The following is a 14099-nucleotide window of genomic DNA, read 5'->3' as shown; positions in this document are numbered from 1 at the left end:
CAGCACCTCTAAGGCTCTCTGATTTTCATGCTATGTCTCTGTTTAATCCATGCAGTGTAATGGAAAGGAAACAAGAATCTGAATACAAAACAGACAAGGCAAAATAACAAACAGACAGACTGAGACCAGGATTGTGACAAGTTTGAGTCAGTTTTATCATCTGGATCATAGGATTGAACGTGTCATTACTGAGTTCTGTACAACAGATGTCTTTCTATAAATGTTTGTTATTCTCACAACTGCTTCTGTTACTGAAATCCCTGCTTTTACTTTTAAAGTAGATGATGGGGGGCTGGAAGAGGAGACCAACATGAGGAACGGTGGGGACAGAGGTAAGTCTTAGTACATGCTGATAGTTTCCTAATTTAATCTTTTGGCGCTACACTACAGAGATTATGCCACTCAAAACAGAATGCAGAATTATTTCTGTATATCATAAAGATTAGCCAAAACATAAATATGCAATATTTCCTTTCTTTTTTCCAGCTCAAGCAGAATGAACAACAAAAAGTAGGAATTATAATTAACTGATATTATATTATGCACACATAGCGTAATACGAAAGCCTCAAGCGGCCGTGGTTGTAATAATTATGTTTAATTTATTTTGAGATCACAAGTTACTTCTCCTGTTATTTTAAGATACGATATATTTTTAAGATATAGTTTGTTTATCTCGGGATAATGGGTTATAGTCTCATTATCTCAAGAAAACAAGCTGTTGTTTCGAAAAACATCAGGTTGTTTTATGTAGATAACGAGATAAATATCTTGTGTTCAAAATAAAAGGTCATTTTGTGAAGTTAAGACATTAATTATCCCATTACCTCCAAAAAAACCTGAATGCTTTGTTGACAAAATTAGATAATTTACTCATTGTTACAAGAAAAACACCTGGGAAAACTGAGATAATGACAATAATGAACTCACTCGTTAAATTTCTGCTGCCACAGCCATATATAATTTATTCCATATATAATAATAATATTAGGCCAAACAGTAGTTGGTGCTAATTATGACAGCATTGTTTCTTCATTTGTTGGATTGGAAGAGTAGGTCGCTGCTGAACACCTTTATCAGCCAATATAATACTTCTGCTTCAAACCTCCAAAGTAGCAAGTCAGCATGGCACATTGCCACAGAGTCATTTATACGTTGTTGTTGCTTTTACAAATTAATTCAGACTGTGCAGGCTGTCAGCAGCACTAAATTTGCTCTTCTATGTGCGTTTCCAGGCACAGTGAGACTACAGAAGCACTGAGGAAAAGAGAACACAACTCCACCCTGTAAGGATATACAGTCATCAAATGGGAAGAATCAGTAACAACAACAACAACAACAACAACAACCCCTGGCATTAGCACGTAGAGTAATGCATGCTGTAATCTAACAGGATTTCACTATGTGAAAAAAACATTTCTTCACACCTTGCAGGTAGCAAGATGTGTCTAATTAGCGAGTGTGTATGTATTTACGTCCTGTAAACAAAAACTGCTGTAATCAATAATGATTTCCCTCATGACTGCTAAGGAATGGCTTGCTGTGCTTTTTCCTCCAACTGTTCCATTGCAGCAGATCATTCTGTATATAAAATACTATAAACACATGACCATGGGAACGCCCCTACATGAAGGTGACCTTCTGTCACAACAAGTTCCCTGTCGTTGCTTTTGTATGATTAGCACTAGTATTTATTTTTTCTTTTTTTAAAAATCATTTCTGCATGAAGTTGCACTCATGTCTGGATTTAGGTACTGTACCATGCAATGCCAGCTCTTTGTGGGCCTGTGATAACAGCTGGGGTGTCAGAAGTGTCCTGCCTCAGAATTCATGCTGAGTGTGTTTACTTGCACAACCATATTCTGAACTTTTGTAAAGACATTTTGTAAAAGCAGACTGCTCCGGGTGTGGCCGTCGCCGTGAGTGTGCCACGAAACCGGCGGAGACTCCAGGAAGTCACTGCACCCTGCCAAGAAATAGTCTAGCACATAATCCCTGTAACAAAAAAACACAACTTGTCAGCTTTAGAGGTGCTGGTTGGGCAGAGCCAGGCTAGGTTTGCCCCTGTTTTACGGCTTTATGCAAAGCTAACTGTCTCCATCAAAAACATTTGATTATTGTATTGTAATTTAATTGTTAGTTGAAGCTCTCGCCAGGAGACCAAACACTTCCTGCTGTTTGCATAATGTCAGTTGGGTTTCCATGGTAATATTCTTCCTATTAATGTGTGCAGGGCTATCTGTGATTATGGTATAAAGATGTACATAAACAGCTTATAAACCAGGCATAATAGCTGGTATCCAGAATACTGCGTGCATGTAAACACACTCACTGAGTCACATACTGTACTGCTGCTACTGTGCTCTCAGTGAGCCACCCTTGCAAATAAGAGGGCTGTGTGATTAAGAGAAACTAAGGGGCTACTACAAACACAATAATGAGCTGAGTCTTGTTGTTTCCTCCCCATTAAAACTTAACTGAACACGCCTGACTAGCTGGTAGCCTCAGTATTTATTGTTTCAAGTGTAGGGAAGCACCTCAGGATGTTTAAATAGTAATGAACTGGCCACTGAGTTTTAGTTGTGAGTTACAAAATGAGATCTTATACAGTGTGTGAGGATGTAAGGTTGTAATAAGCAAGTAGGAAATGCTTTGATAGCTTTATTGAGTTAATAAAGGAATATTGAAAATGTTTATGTGCAATGAAGATAGGTGCTCAGGGACTGCAGAGCTACTCTAAGTGAAATATGGTGGTATTGTATTTTAACTGCTAGACGTCATTGACCACAGACCGAAAGGTTAAAGGGCAATGATTATTAAAAATGGAGGGTTTCAGTCCAAAATGTACACTGTTATTTATAATTAATATTATGCCTTCGACTTTCTTGTGATCCCTGTCGTAAGATTGTGTTGATATTTCCTAACATTTCTTTCTGTCGCGCTGTCTCCTTTTGGAATGAAACTCTTTAAATGTGTAGAGGAAAACAACAGTAAGTGACTAAATGCTGGATAAAGAATGTGGATCATTAGAAAGAGAGATGTTTTTCTGAAGTGCTATTTGGTGAAACATGTAGTTTGTCTGTGTGTGAATTTGTGTCTTTCACGGAAAAGCAATGCTATCACAGAGATAACTGTCAACCAGAGAGGATGTTTATTGTGAGTCGGACAGCGATCAGGTCTAAGTCACCTTTACGTTTATGTCTTCTGGTTCAATGTTTTGGGGGTTTTTTTAATCCATTTTATCCATTCATCTCAAATGAAAATGAGCAATGTTTGCTTTTTAGTAAATGCAACGTGATAAAGACTGGGAGCAGTTTTAGAGTAACATGTTTAGTTCTCAAAGAAAGTTGTGCAGAAAATCTGAAAAGCTTGTTCTGAGATTTGTACAGTAAGTCTATCCTGTAAGCATAAGGTTTCAACAACCTGTTACACTGTGTCAAGAAAAAGGACAAAAAGAGGCTCCTCTGTTATCAACGTTCCAAATGTGATGTTTTTATTCACTGCCCTGTTCTGCTCTATGTTATCATTATTGTTATTATTCTGGTTTACAGTCAGTATTAGTGGATCATTGTCAATGTAATGAGTTTGTCAAAACACAAATTCACATGCACACTCACTTGCGCCCAAATATAAATTCATATGAAGACTGTATGAGTACAATAATTTAAAATTCTGTGATCACTGCTGTCACAAAGTTTAGTTTATTCAGCAGAAAAGGTCCAGAAATTATTAAAATGAAGAGGTAAAAATTTAAACTGTCCTACCCATTCTGGTCATGCATTGGAATTCAATGGTTAGCTCTTATTTTGTTGTTCTTTCAGTTTGTGCCTGTAGCTGTTCTGTAAAGTGCTGTATAAAGTAACCATTCATCAACTGTTCAAAGTAATCTATCAGCCTTTATGTCGGAGTTTTAGTCTGTGACTTTGTAGAGATTTTATTTATTTATTATGTGTGTTCTGGGGGAAACTGATGCTCAGCCTTTACATTTGTGCCAAACTGTTTGCAGACATTGTGTGTCATTCAAATTACAGGTATAAATCAAAGTATATCTGCATTAGTATGTTGTTGTTGCTCATAGTTTATTCACAGAATGCCTGGAGATGTTCACAGTTAATGTTTTCCACTGCTGGAAAAACTCCCATTTAATAGTTGATAAAGAAAACACATTCCAAATCTACTGATAGACAGTCACTGATGTCATTTTAGCCAGTGTGGAGGCAATAGTGTATATACCCTGTCAGACCAAACTCTGGGTATTACAAATAAATACAGTCAGTCATACAGAGGTGCAGACATTGTGATCATTTTATTGTTTGCAGAGAGACTATGTGCAAAGAGGACAACCTCGACTACAACGCTCCCCTGATGTTATTTATCTATGTCTGTGTTCTGTATGGTTATGCTTCTGGTACACATTGTTTCTCATGTTGAGTTTACAAAACATAGTTTTATGTCACAAAGCCACTGTCTTTTGTAAATAAATCAAATGTGAGATATATTAAAAATATTTAAAATATGGTTTTGACTGATCATGTCATGATTGTTTGTGTGATTTTTGATTAATCATCAATAAAGGTCCTTCAGTCATTAACAAACACATGTATTAGAGCTGGAAAGTTATAATTTTGACTTTTTTTTTTTTACAAGATATTTTACTTGATATTTTCCTTTAATTAGCTTCTACATCGCTACTTTCAGCTGAAAATATTGTACTTTGTAGTTATATGACAGTTGGACTTCTGCTAGTTACTTTGCAAATGTATTTATTATTATTATTGCATTTATTTAATTATTTTTCTGTCAAATTAAGTGATTAGCTGAAACATGTATTGTCACACACTAAACTACAGAATAGTGTATATATATAATATGTGTTAATGCTGCTTACACATATGCATCAGTAATAATTCAGTAATATGATAATAATATAATATGACCATTCTGCATAGTGAGGAGTTTAACTAGCAAATTTACAAATACTGATGTATATTTATGCATCAGTATTTCAAACCTTTACCCACTTTACTCATGTTAAGGATTTCATTTATAAAGTCACTCCATAGAATATGGGAAATAAAAGTAAATAAAACTTATGTTAGGCTATGTAGAGAAAAATCCTTTAGGTTTTGTTAAAATGTACACACAACAACATAGGTATCTGTTTTTTGTCATTAGAACTCTTCTGCACTAGTTGCTTTCCTAAACCATTTCATTTAACTGTATTTTGTCATCAGGTAATTTAAATATTTAACAAACACACATTGTTTCTTATCATACTGACTTTTTTTAAAAAGAGCAAGCCAAAAAAAGATTAAGTCAAGATAATTATTACCTGTATACTATAAGCGGGTAATTGTTCAGATCCACTTTATCAGGAAAGGAGCTTAAAAAGTTTTTTTTTTGTTCAATATGAATTCTGTTTTTAAATAATACAGATCAAAAAGTTGTAATGTAATTTTGTTAATTAGTGAAAAACTATCCAGTTAATGTTAATGTTGTATTATAATAATGTAATATAATGTATTGCAGTGGTGGAAAGTAAATAAGAACATTTACTCAAATACTGTAATATAAGTACAATTTTAAGGTACTTTGGTTAAGGACTTCCTTTTTAAACCACTTTATTGTTAAACTTCACTAAATTTATTTGAAGTATTTAAGTAATTTTAGTCATTATTTTTTGCACATTCAGAGTTTATATTACAAAATCAGCAAATAAATGATCTTGCATTGTGTAGCTTATTTTACCACTAAAAGTTGCTAAAATAAGCTACACCATGATTGGCTACAATTAAATGCTTTTTAAACATTAATGCATCATATTATGATCCAATATAATACTATATATAATAATATAACACTCTGGAAGCAGGCATTGTGCTAAATAAAGAGTCAAAATATACATATTTTTTCCTGTTGCTTCAGGTACATGACAATGACAAAAACAACAGTACACTCACTACAGGTGAGATGAGGTTGAGATACTTTGACGTTTCAGCATCCCTTTCCATGGGTTTCTAGGAGAGAGTTTCCACCAGCTGGTAGCACACTGTTCCTGTCTATAGGTCATGAGGCGTTGTCTTGCTGCTGCTGTTGCAGCTGTCCTCGCATGACCCACTCAGTGCCATTGACTCTATGAGAAAGAAGAGATCAGTGAACCATATCCGCCTGCTGCACACACATTTCCTCTCTCCCTCGTTGCCCCTCAAAAGCACTCAGTCTGCCTCACATGGAGGTGTTCTGTGATCCTCTAGCTGCATCTGGTAGCTTTTAACATTTAACTCACTGTGTGTCTCTGTCTAGTGGGCATGCACAGGACAAATGTTGGCTGCAGTCGTGGGCTGCTGTAGGGTTAATGGAATGAAAATGCTAAGAGATTAGATATCATGTTCTAACTGCACTCTAGGAAAGGTAATGGAGATGAGCTGCTAGTAGAAGATTCTGCTCAGAGTATAAAATCTATAAGAGATAAGCTGCATACTCCACACTTTACATCTGTTTTTAAGGCCAAATAAGTCCAGTACTGCTTGTTTGAACCTGTCTGACGTTTAAAAATGTGTAAAATGCATTCATTATTTGAATATACTTAAAAGCACATGACTTGTTTTTCTTATTTCTATTAGTATGGTGTCATTATATTGTTGTTATACTGATAATTGTGCACAAATTACGACTATGGCGACTATGGTTTGCACCCCTTGTTTTTTATGGTTTTCAACAGCCGCATAATTTCCATTTAAGTTCTGCGAGAAGAGAAACAGCTTTTAGATAAGACAGTAGTTAAAAATAGATGAATTGATTGCATTTTTACAAAGCGATAACTGGAGAAAGTAGTAACAAAAGGAACTAAGTAGAATTTGACTCAAACAGCATGATCAACATCAATTGTAACCCAATGCATGTTTGTTACTTCAACTTAAGCCCAAACTTAAGTATTTACACACGAAAGCAAGAATGCTTTTCACATAAATGTTGCTCATGTTAGTCTTGATAGCATCAGAGCACTGTTGTTTCTTTATCGTTCCCAAATGAATCAGACGTGTCAAACTTTTTCAAAGCAGACATTTTGACTTGTCATATCAGGAAATGCACAGGTTAAAGTACTAACATTAATGATGGCTCTGTTGCAGCAATTAATGCACGGTAATGCAGCGATTAATAATGTTATTAGTTACACCTATGTTTGAAGTTATGATGTCTGCTGTGAAAACAGTCAATAGGAGAAGAGGATACTGTTTTTATCCCTGAACAGAATTTCAGGTGTTACAGCAGTCAAAGAGTACAATATACAAAACAAAAATTACTACAGTATATGAAGTATAGTATATGCACAGTATATTAACAAACTTCAAACTTTTTAATGTATATACGCAAAAGTTTGGGAGTGTAAATGTGTGTCGAAGATGAGACGTTAGATTAAGAGTTTACAGCAATGTCAAGAGGTAAATATGCGATTGTATTATTACAAGAACAATAACTATAGAGAGCACGTTTCATTTCACTAGGCCTCAAAGCTGGCCTGAGGCATCAGCTAATTGCTTGGCTGCTTTCGGCCCCACAGCCACCAGGGGGCCCATAAATGCAGCAAATTAAAAATGGGCAAGTCTCCTCAGGTTCCTGTGTTCATTTTGTCAATATTTTCACCATTATAATTGTGTATTTTTTGCACTTTTCAAAAGACTGAATGTGCACTGAATAATTATGTTTTACCAAGGCCCATAAGTTATCCTAATGTAGTTAAATGTAATGAATTAATTCATGTGCACATAATTTGGCACCAAAGATCATTTTGAAACATAAAAGATGATTTCCTAGTTTAGTTAGTCAATGTACACTGCATTTCAAATGCCACCGATGATATATTTCAATGTGATGTGACAATATCATGACAAAAAATTTCCTGATATTCCCTATGGCGCCAAACAGGCCAGTGCTGACGCTGCTTGGCCTACACATTAGCACCATAGCAATTAAATCAACAACAACAACAAAAAAAATCTCTGTAAGGTCTACTAAGGAAATAAGGAAAGGGCATTTGTCTTCGCACACAGGTCTAGTGTTGATTTTTTCTCTATGGTCACATCAGATGAGTACTTAGAAAAAGCAGAGTGGCTCTAAGGGGGCTACTGCACCCCTCAAATGTCTCTCAGGTGTAATATTAGTTAGTATTGTGGTGTCCAATATATGTGCATTTGACTCATAACAGTTCAAAATAGCACTATAGCAGCAGGACAGAGGGTCAGTGACCTCCTAAGGGGAGAGCAGTGATTGGTGGTTATGTAGGGACTGAACCCTTCTATAGAATTTGACCTCTAACCCCTTGTTTTGTTACCTCAGAATAGTACTGTACCCTTCTATGGGTTGGAGCTTTATTTTGCAGACTCAAACCCTTCTATGATACCTAAACATATCCTATATAAGCTATGTTTGATGTACAGAAAGACAGAGTGGCCATCGGGCTGGGTCACTCTCCAAGCTGCTGCAGAGCTTGTAATTGATGCTGAACTCCATGATGTAATAAACTTTTATGATCAAGAACAGTGTCAAGCGTATTTCTTCTCAACACATCATCGCAGCATTATTGTTCGGACGCCACAGTATTTTTTTTTTTTTGCATGAAATGCTCTAATTGGGCACTAATGTTTTGAAGTATCCCTGCGGCCCAGTGGTCTAAGATGCATACCGTATGATCACAATGTCCCTAGTTCAGTTTCCTCTTTGGACCTATGTTGCATGTGACACCCCTTGTTTAATCTCTATGTTTACTGTCTACATCTCTACAGTCATATGTCACTTAAACTTAAATAAATGAGTAAATATGTGATATAAATTTGGGGTGTTGACAGCACAGTGGATAAGTTGCATGCCTTCAGTGTGAGGAGATGTGGGTTCAATTCCCCACTGTGACACTGATCCACCAATGTGTCCCTGAGCAAGACACTTAACCCTAGTTGCTCCAGAGGCGTGAAACCTCTGACATGTATGGCAAATAGTAAGTCACTTTGGATAAAAGCCTTAAAAAACAGCTCCTTGGCGGAGAACCGGGCGGTCGTTAGGACCCTGCGGCAGCCAGAAGACATTCTGCAGGCCCCTGCAGTGAGAGCGGTGCATCTGGAAGAGAGCTGGCCGGCTGGGGAGGTGGAGGACGGGGAGAGAAGAGGAAGGTGGCTCCGGGAGCAAGCGAGACAAAAAGGGTCAGGCCTGGGACTTGGGAAAATCGGGTAACGAACACACAGCGATTCATGCATTTAAATCCGTTTAACCCGGCACTAGTAACTGCGCAGGAAGGGCAACCTTTATGAACAAAAACGTGAAAGCCCGAGAGCGGAAGGCGCTCGATGGAAATGGGGAAATAGCGATTTAGGGTTTGCTTTTTGCAGATGTGCTGATTGGACATCGATGTGTACACTTGAACTTGACCGAATTTACAGCACAGGATCGCGGCTCCTGAAAACACTGGTCTCATTTAAAAAAATAACGGGGATTTATACTTTAGTGGCCGTGGCCTGTAAAAAAGCCACAACCCCCTGGGTCATTGCAGACTTCCCCTGCTGTATAGACGTGTAAAACTTCTATATCCATTCAATTTGAATTTCAACGCATAGCCAATTGAATAATAAATGCAAGCCAGTCGATCGCAGGAATGTAATCCTATGGCCTGTTTGTAGCTTGCTGTGCGTGGAAATGCGGTGACATTAAACGACTGTGTGGCCATATAATAAATAATTTTTCAAGATAACACGTTCTGGCTGTTGCTTGCAATTACAAGATTTCATTCCAGCTGTATATTATACCTTTAAAATAACTCAGAATCGGCTGTCCTCAATCTTGACTTAACCCTTTGAGGGAACTAAACACATCCTAAATGAATAGAGACATAGAAGCTTTTTTGCACATTTCCACGAGTGCAACAGTGTAACTGTGGTTCCGTTGTGTGCGCATGGCTGACTGCTAGAGTAACTTTAACCCAGACACATGACAGATTAATAATTTAAAATATTTGTCAAGCAATGTAATCACCCAGGAGGTATTTTACAGAGTTATTCGGGTTATTGGGCGCACATTAGCAGCCATTTAATGTCGTACTGTACACCCAAACTTCCATGTGGTGCAAAAAGTGGCCTAGGCCCTATAGGCATAGAAGCCATACTGTCCTATATAAGCCTGTGCGGTTCCTATACATGAGGAGCACTCAACAAAGGAAGGCAAATGCTCATAAAAAGCCTCTTTATGGCAGAAAATACAATTTAATGTTTATAATTGATTTGAGGAAATGTTCACAGAATGTGTCAGGTTTGTCACTGCTCACTTCTGAATGAAAGCATCACAACACTACTGCAAAACTAGAGTGTATAGAGGAATAAACAAGTTTTCTTACCTATCTTCCAGGAGAGCGGAGAGAAGAGGGATCATCTCTCATTTTTTTCTTCCTTTGAGTTTATTTTTACTTCATCTACACCGCCCATTGTCAGCCCATTATTACCCGTAAGCCCATAAGACCCTCAACAATGCCGTCCAACACTGTCACCAACACCAACACCACTGCATTCAAAGGCTCAGACTGCGCTGATTCACCAGGAAACAGAATGGTAAGAAACATGTGTGAAAGATAAGAAGTCTGCATCAGGAATCTCACTTTAAGTATTTATGAGACTCCCCTATGGCTTTGTGTGTTGCTTGGTGTGTTTGGTGAATGACTAGGTATTTCTCAACCTTATAGCTGGAAGGTTCAAAGAGTTCATGTTGTGGCTTTTTGAATGACTTGGGCTAAGCTGCTGATTAATTTTGGGATCTGACTCTCCATCACTGTGAAACGCAATTTTTTTGAAAGGCCTCAAAGTCACCAGAGCTGATTTAAAAGGAGATTACTCACTTACGGGCTCATTGAGTAATGATCTGGTACAGTGTGCCTTTTAGTATTTTCCTAAAAATATCTATAAAGACTACATGCGTTTGTTAGTGTTATTACTTTGATATTAAATTGAAGGAGCCCAGAAATAAGAGGAATGCTGTCACTTCAGGTCATAGCCAGTTAAAATAGAGTTAATCAATTGGTCAAGCTAATGCCCTAATCATCTCTACAATCCAAAGACTTAATAGAGTTCTGCTTTTTGAAGAAATAGTAAAATTTTTTACTAAAGAATCCAACAGCATGTGGAGTGCCATGTCACCTTTCATGATGCAGACAGACTCATTATTGCAGTCTGCAGCATCACTGATGCTCCACAGTGGCAGCGATAGCAACATCACTGAGGAGGCTGCGAGATGCAGCTGTATGTGACATTTGCTGTTGTAATGGTGGATGGTGACGTGGGCGTTGGCTAGTGTAGGTTTGAGCTGGAGCTGGAATGGCTCTACAGCTCTTTTACTGGGGGGATATGTCCTCTTCCTCCACGTTCCCATTACACAGTACTGCCCTTAGTCTTGTTGCCTGGCAACAGACATTGCCTTAAATAACCGGCTATCCAGACGGAAATAGTGCAGAGATATTGACAATGTAGTTGGGTTCACTCCAGGCAACAGCAAATCATATTTCATTCTTTTCCGTTGTTTTTTTCCCCCTAGAAAATATTAGAGCGAAGCTGTGCGTGAAAATGTCGTGTTATTTTCATTCAGTGTGTCTGAGCACTCAGGTTGGGAATTGGATGTACGGTGTGGTGTAGGCTGTTCCTGCAGGCACCACTGAATTGTGTCATCCATGTAAGTGGTTCCCAAATGAGCCTGCACACCAGACTGCACTCAAAACGTGCTATTATCTATGCAAATTCTGCCGCCCTGTTAAGGAAAAACTGAAGCACCAGGCTCTGTATTAGTAATCACACAATGAACAGGGCACCATCTGCAAAATACATTCTCTCAAAAAAGCAATGATATCTATATTTAAATTAACCTTTTACCTGTTTGTCAGGAACCTCATTCATTGATGAATATTCCGTGATGATTTTACAGATTTTACAGCGATCTTTACAAATTACATCCCTGTGCCCATTAATCACAGCATCAGTTACTCTGATCAGTCTTTATGCAAATGGGTTTTTCACCCTGGGACATAAATGGTTGATGGATTAAATCCATTTTAGCAGCAAACACTATCAGGATGTAACATGGCCTGACCTTTGAAATCCCTGCCTGTGTTTATTAACATCCTCCATCTTTTTAATTATTTAACAAATAGAGTTTGCTGGAATCTGTGCATGCCCGAGTCCACATTTTTGTGGCATTTTTGCTTTAACTGTACACAAAAGAGCAGACAGAGAAGATGTCCCAAAGGTCCCTGGTCGGTGTTACAACATGTGACCTATCAGATTGTGTGACCTGATCACAAATTCATTGCTGCTACCAAAAATGGTGACTCTCCATTTAGTTAGTTAATTAGTTAGTAATGTTATGCATTGTATCATGTACATAAATGTGTCAAGACCACATGGACTTCTAAGAGACAAAAATATTGTTGTATTGGTGAAACATTTGTCAGACATTTAACATAAATTCAAGAACAGACAAACAAGCTCATAATCTCATAATATTTAAATACAGTGACGCATTTTAGTAGCAGCAACACATTACTCCAACCTGTCAATATTTGATCAGGTCACCTATATGTTTTTGTCTATTGACCCTCTAGCGTCACAAAATCTGATGGTGTGACTCTGGAGCTTTTGATCGTATCACATGATAGATGCAGATGCAGGTAGATGTTCAGATGTTCATCCATACTGGCTTAAAATGTGAGGTTCCAAGTTCATTCTTGACATTGAAAACAGCAGTTGAAAAAAAAAAATCTCACCACGAGGCCCATTTAGTTTTTGACCATACATGGACAACATGAAGATTATAAGTCCATGACGTGAAGATTATAAGTCCATGACGGCCGGGGAAACTCCATCAGCTTGTGAAGATCATGTGATAAGACTGAAAGCTCTAGCAGCTACTACATTGACTTAATGGAACATGTTTTCATGTGAAATCAAAACTAATTGAAAGTAAAGTGTTTACTTACAGTAAAGTGATGGATATACATGTCTAAAATACACCACTGATTGCTCCATAGCCTGGATAGCACAGTGTTTTTGTATCATGTTAAAAGTCTTATACTCAAAAGTTGTTTTGTTTTTTTGCAATTTATATTTTCAGATAGTTTTTGCAATAATGTTGTCACTCGTCACTAGTTTTCTTCTTATTGGAGGAAGCAAATGTGTTGCACCTATCCCTGCTCTCCACTACTACTCTTCTGTAATTCAAGTACTAAATTGTCTCGCTATATTTAACACAATCCATTAGACAAAGACAAAGTCAGTATCTTACAGGAATATTCTCTTGTGTCATCCTACGCCACAGTGCCTAAGATTAAAATAAAAGTACTTAACAACAAGTCAGCAGAGGGACTTGGTTACAAGAATGCCTTACAGTGCGGGGAGCTCATTTGTCTTTGAGGGAATCTCACATTCAATACTGAAGGAATTTAATAAGGACCCAGCCCTCCACCCCCCCACCGCAGCTGTCAGGAATGGCCTTGCAATCTCATTTGCATTCAGACCTGGTGCTGGTGGTCCTATTCAGTCAATATTGAAACTCAAAGCATCTACATTAGGATCATCTTTTCTCCCATCAACCCCAGGGGTACTTGGTGGTGGCGGACATAGGGCTTTGTTCATGGGCGTAGACAGTTTTATTAATCAAAGGGAAATTGCAGCAGGGAAAGGTGGGGGCCAGTCAACGTCTTTGTAGCAGTGTCAAGAGAGGATTGTCTATGGAAGGTCAGCTCTGCGTCCGTGGAGCTTTCACTTCAGCCTAGTTCAAAGGAACGTGCCATTCACTTTCTGTCTGTCTCATTGTCCACTCACGCCAAAGACACTCAGGGACCCGCTGCAATCCCCCCAAATGTTGAAGTGTTTGAGTGTGGTGCAGTTTTGTGTGTGTCCTGCAGACCTAGTATCACTCCTGCTGCATCTTTGGCTGAGGTGAAACTGCCACTCAGTTTACTGTATGCACAAATACACTGTTTCATAACCTTGAAAAACTAAATGTCTTATGTGCATCTAGGCCTGAAATGTATATTTGACATTCCCACAGATAAGGACACTGTTAATCATTACAGGA

The 14099-nt window shown here is 37.9% G+C and overlaps 2 protein-coding genes across 5 annotated transcripts in view; both read left to right on the top strand.

The window, feature by feature from the left end:
- dtnbb (dystrobrevin, beta b) overlaps window positions 1-4518 on the top strand; it is a 40526-nt gene extending 36008 nt beyond the window's left edge. The window contains 2 exon segments of the mRNA XM_038729146.1: window positions 279-332; window positions 1235-4518. Coding sequence (XP_038585074.1) covers window positions 279-332; window positions 1235-1260 — 80 coding nt within the window. The 3' untranslated portion in view covers window positions 1261-4518.
- Window positions 4519-9085: 4567 nt separating this feature from the next.
- The window catches only part of dnmt3ab (DNA (cytosine-5-)-methyltransferase 3 alpha b), a 45063-nt gene continuing 40049 nt past the window's right edge, over window positions 9086-14099 (top strand). For all 4 annotated transcript variants that reach the window (XM_038729123.1, XM_038729122.1, XM_038729121.1 and 1 more), the window contains exons 1-2: window positions 9086-9220; window positions 10389-10588. In XM_038729123.1, the coding sequence (XP_038585051.1) occupies window positions 10508-10588 (81 nt within the window). In that variant the 5' untranslated portion in view covers window positions 9086-9220; window positions 10389-10507. The remainder of the gene's footprint in view (window positions 9221-10388; window positions 10589-14099) is intronic.

The sequence above is a fragment of the Micropterus salmoides genome, unplaced genomic scaffold, assembly GCF_014851395.1.
Source record: "Micropterus salmoides isolate LMB-PRFRI ecotype aquatic unplaced genomic scaffold, ASM1485139v1 Ms_hic_scaffold_19, whole genome shotgun sequence".
Classification (NCBI taxonomy): Eukaryota; Metazoa; Chordata; class Actinopteri; order Centrarchiformes; family Centrarchidae; genus Micropterus; species Micropterus salmoides.
This window is presented reverse-complemented; position numbering and strand designations above follow the sequence as displayed.